The sequence below is a fragment of the Otolemur garnettii genome, unplaced genomic scaffold (genome assembly GCF_000181295.1).
Source record: "Otolemur garnettii isolate 467f Iridium unplaced genomic scaffold, OtoGar3 scaffold00018, whole genome shotgun sequence".
NCBI lineage: Eukaryota > Metazoa > Chordata > Mammalia > Primates > Galagidae > Otolemur > Otolemur garnettii.
In genome coordinates, this window is record NW_003852413.1 from 23828908 (window position 1) to 23833613 (window position 4706).

Below are 4706 nucleotides of genomic sequence, written 5' to 3' on the forward strand. Positions count from 1 at the left end.
AAAAAACAAAAACAAAAAGCCACGTTTCTAAATTATGGGTTTAAAAGTAAGGTCCTTAAAACAGCAGAAACAACAACAAAAAAATCCCCCAGTGATCTTTAGAATTGGCTTTCTGCTGTAACACCTCAAATTTAGATTTCCTCTTTCCTTGATCAAGTTTAAGACTGTCATCAAGTACTTTTTCCTTGTGGCTTTCTCAATTGAAATTGTCGAGTGAGCCATGATTTCTATTTTAAACCTGCCTGATATTTCCAAAACAAACCAGCAAATTTCAGGACTCCTTTAAGTCTCTCTTCAAATATATCATAATTATAACTTAAAGCATTAATTAGGCAATTTTGTTTGTTAAGTGAACATGAACATTAGTTTTAAGAACAGGATTCACAGTACATTGTGCACTTACTTTTATACGATGTTAGATTAAAATATTCAGGAACTCATATTAACTGGAACCCCTGCTTACAACCTGAAATAATAAAGTTGGAGTTTGTTATCAGGTCATACCCAAAAGATTTATCCATAGAAACACACCCAGAAAAGGAGGGAAATCCTCTGGGGAAAAGGAAAGCTCACTGATGCTGCATGAGCCTTAAGTATGGGAAGGGGCTCTCATACCTCAGGTGGAGGGGGCTTGATGGTGACTGGCTGGGGAGTCCTCCGGGGTGGGGAGGGCTTTGGCTGTACCTGCTGCTGGGCTGGGTTATAGTATGTCACGCCTCCGTATACCTGTGATGGGGCCTGGGGACCCACAAACCAGAAGAAGAAAAAGTTAGGAATTAATTCATCTAACTTATGAACGGCAAATATTATTGAGACATGAAAATAAGAATATTGGGGAATTTATAATTTTTTTAAATCTCTATGCTGCTCTCCTTCAAAATAACGTGCCTATTCATTTTGCCTTAATATGTCATTATTAGACTGGTTTTTATTATTACTATTATTTTTGAGACAGAGCCTCAAGCTATTGCCCTGGGTGAAGTGCCATGGCATCACAGCTCACAGCAACCTCCAACTCCTGGGCTCAAGTGAGTCTCCAGCCTCTGCCTCCCAAGTAGCTGGGACTATAGGCACCCATCACAATGCCCGGCAATTTTTTGGTTGTAGTCGTCATTGTTGTTTGGTGGGCCCAGGCTGGATTCAAACCCTCCAGCTTAGGTGTATGTAGCTGGCGCCTTAGCTGCTTGAGCCACAGGCGCCGAGCCTTTTTGTTGTTGTTGAGACAAGAGTCTCACTTTATTGCCCTTGGTAGAGTGCCATGGCATCACAGCTCACAGCCAACCTTCAACTCCTGGCAACTGCCTCCAACTCTTGGGTGATTCTCTTGCCTCAGCCTCCTGAGTAGCTGGGACTACAGGTACCGGCCACAATGTCTGGCTATTTTTTTGTTGTTGTTGTTGTTGCAGTTTGGCCAGGGTCAGGTTTGAACCTGCCACCCTTGGTATATGGGGCGGTGCCCTACCCACTGAGCCACAGGCGCCTCCCTCTGGTTCTTATTTCTTCAAAGTACTGCCCAGCTTTCTCTAACTCCTACCATTGGCTGACAAACAGAAAAGGCTGAGCTCAACAATGACATTCTAGCTACCTGATGTTGTTAACCTATTGGAAGTAAAGTAAGATAGGGTAGAACTGATAAGGAGTAGAATACAGGTTCTTTATGCAGTTAAATAAATAGCAGGTATTGCTGCCTATGATGCACTACAACACTCAAAGAAACAAACAGATGATAGGTATTACATAAAGTGCATTTCCAACTCCTGACCACAAAGAGGTGTCCTGGTGCCATATACTAATCAGTGGCATTGAAATGTCTCAAATTCCTTTAGCATTTTCCCCATACCACATTTCTGTCTGTATTAAAGGACGTGTACCTAGAAAAATCTCACCTGTGTATTAGGATACAGATGAGGAGGTGGAGGGGGAGGCAGTGCCCCTGGAGCATAAGGGTAACTGGGATTACCAAAGTTCATGACGCCTGGAGCAGAAAAGTAAGTAGGAGCAAGCAACTGCTGAGGTGGTGGCTGTCCTGGATTCATGGACACTGGTGGGGGATAGAGGCCTGGATTGGGCAGAGGTGCCGGTGTCTGATGGGGATGTAAACCTGGACAAGGAGAAGAAAACAGAAACTGAAAAAGATGATACCATTTTCATGGGATGGCCTGGCTGGACTGCTCAGCACAAATAGGCTCAGGATGGAAGCCCTCAGGATGGACACAGAGGAGTCTATTGCCTAAGCAGCCAGGATGACCAGCCACACAGGCTAGCAGCACAGAGCTCAGGATGATGAGGTCTGTGGAGCCCCAAATATACATCCTCATGTACTGGAAGCACATAAGCAGAGGTGCAAAGCTTACCTGGGTGGGGAAGGTGCATTTCTGGCTGCACAATCATGCCCTGAGGAGGCAGTGGGGCAGGGCTGTCACCATGGGTATAGATTGGTCCCTGGAACTGCACTGTAAGATATCACATTGGGACTCTCATAAACTCTCACTCTTCATATCACATAAGACAAGTCTCCTTGTCCCCCAAACCCTTCAAAAGATGGTTCTCAATTTTCCATGTGAAGAAAACAGCAACCAGACAATGTTTGATAACCACTGTGAAAGATCAGAAGGGAAATTCAGGAGGCAGGAGGCTGGTCTCTTAAATTTACTATACCCTGCCAAGAAAGGTACCCCAACTATAATAAAAAACTCACGTGGATCATAGTAATGTCCCTCCATGATACTGATATGCACTGGAGGGGCAGGGGGCTCTGGCACAGGTCTTTGCCGCTGAGATGAATAGCGTTTGGCTCGACCACCTTGGACACCCTAAGACAGAGAGAGAGGCCTAAACAAAACTTCCAGAGGAGTGACTCACATATCAAGTCCCTCTTCTTCAGGTGCTGCAAAACACTTGATACATGGTGGGTGTTTAACTATTTGGAAAGTGAATTGAAAATGAACGAAAAACATTAACATCTGAACATAAACCTTCCGGCTCAGCTCCTATAGCTCCAGTGGCTAAGGTGCCAGGAACATACACCAGAGCTAGTGGGCTGTAATCCAGCCCAGGCCTGCCAAACAATAATAACAACTATAACCAAAAAATGGCTAGGCATTGTGGCGGGCGCCTGTAGTCCCAACTACTTGGGCGGCTGAGGCAAGAGAATTGCTTAAGCCCAGGAGCCGGAAGTTGCTATAAGCTGTGATGCCATGGCACTTTACCCAGGGTGACAGATTAAGGCTCTGTCTCAAAAACAAACAAACAAAAAACATAAAAGAACATAAACCTTCCTATAGATTTCTGATACCTATATTTGGGTAACTGATGGAAAAACTGACTTCAAGATCTTATCTTTTTTTTCTTGTTTTGAGACAGTCTTATGTTGTTGCCCTTGCTAGAGTACCATAGCATCATAGCTCACAACAACCTTCAACTTTTTTTTTTTTTTTTTTTTGAGACAGAGCCTCAAGCTGTCCCCCTGGGTAGAGTGCCATGCCATCACGCTCACAGCAACCTCCAACTCCTGGGCTCAAGCGAGTCTCCTGCCTCCGCCTCCCAAGTAGCTGGGACCACAGGCGCCCGCCACAACGCCCGGCCATTTTTTGGTTGCAGCCATCATTGTTGTTTGGCGGGTCCGGGCTGGGGATTCGAACCCGCCACCTTAGGTGTACGTGGCTGGCGCCTTAGCACTCTTCACTCTTCAACTCTTGCACTCAAACAACCCTCCTGCCTCAGTTTTTCTATTTTTAGTACAGACAGGGTCTCATTTTTTGCTTAGGCTGGTCTCAAACCTGTGAGTTCAAACTATCCACCTGCCTTGGCCTCCCAGAATGCTAGAATTACAGGCATGAGACACTCTGTCTGACTCAAGGGATCCTTCTTGCCTCAGTCTCCCAAACAGCTGAGACTACAGGCACCTGCAACAACATTCAGCTATTTTTAGAGACAGGGTCTCGCTTTTGCTCAGGCTGGTCTTTTTTTTTTTTTTTTTTTTTTTTTTTTGAGACAGAGCCTCAAGCTGTCACCCTGGGTAGAGTACTGTGGCATCACAGCTCACAGCAATCTCCAACTCCTGGTCTCAAGTGAGTTTCCTGCCTCCCCCTCCCAAGTAGCTGGGACCATAGGTGCCCGCCACAACACCTGGCTATTTTTTGGTTGCAGCCATCATTGTTGTTTGGTGGGCCCGGGCTGGATTCGAACTTGCCACTTTAGGTGTATGTGGCTGGCGCCTTAGCCACTTGAGCCACAGGCCCTGAGCCTCTCAGGCTGGTCTTGAACCTGTCAGCTCAAGCAATCCACCTGCCTCGGTCTCCCAAAGTGTTAGGATTACAGGCGTAAGCCACCATGCCCAGCCCACAAAATTTTATCTTGATTTAAACAGTGAACAAGCCGTAATGTGTAGCCACCCCACCAGTCTACTCCCTTTTCCATTTTATACCATTTCTTCCATCCGGTTAAACTGAGGTGGAGGTCCTGCTCCCATGTGTATATGGTTAGGCATACCTGTAAGAGACCAAAAAAGTCACTGATGCTGGATTCACATGATCAACTAAATGACAGGTTGAAGAGTCAACATGGGAAATGGCTTTTTTCTTTTAAACAAACAAAATTCCTTTTAAACTATCTCTGTTCCTGTCAACACCATGATTTGAAAATTTGTCCCCACTGCCTAATACAGCAATAATGTCCCTGAAAATGGGGAGAAAAAAAACCTTCAG

The 4706-nt window shown here is 45.4% G+C and overlaps 1 protein-coding gene across 2 annotated transcripts in view; it reads right to left on the reverse strand.

Moving 5' to 3' along the window:
- Window positions 1-4706, reverse strand: part of CASC3 (cancer susceptibility 3) — a 24458-nt gene that overhangs the window by 2048 nt on the left and 17704 nt on the right. For both annotated transcript variants that reach the window (XM_012803053.1, XM_003786400.2), the window contains exons 8-13: window positions 4427-4491; window positions 2699-2813; window positions 2355-2453; window positions 1887-2101; window positions 616-738; window positions 404-466 (exon numbers count right to left, since the gene is read on the reverse strand). In XM_012803053.1, coding sequence (XP_012658507.1) covers window positions 443-466; window positions 616-738; window positions 1887-2101; window positions 2355-2453; window positions 2699-2813; window positions 4427-4491 — 641 coding nt within the window. In that variant the 3' untranslated portion in view covers window positions 404-442. The remainder of the gene's footprint in view (window positions 1-403; window positions 467-615; window positions 739-1886; window positions 2102-2354; window positions 2454-2698; window positions 2814-4426; window positions 4492-4706) is intronic.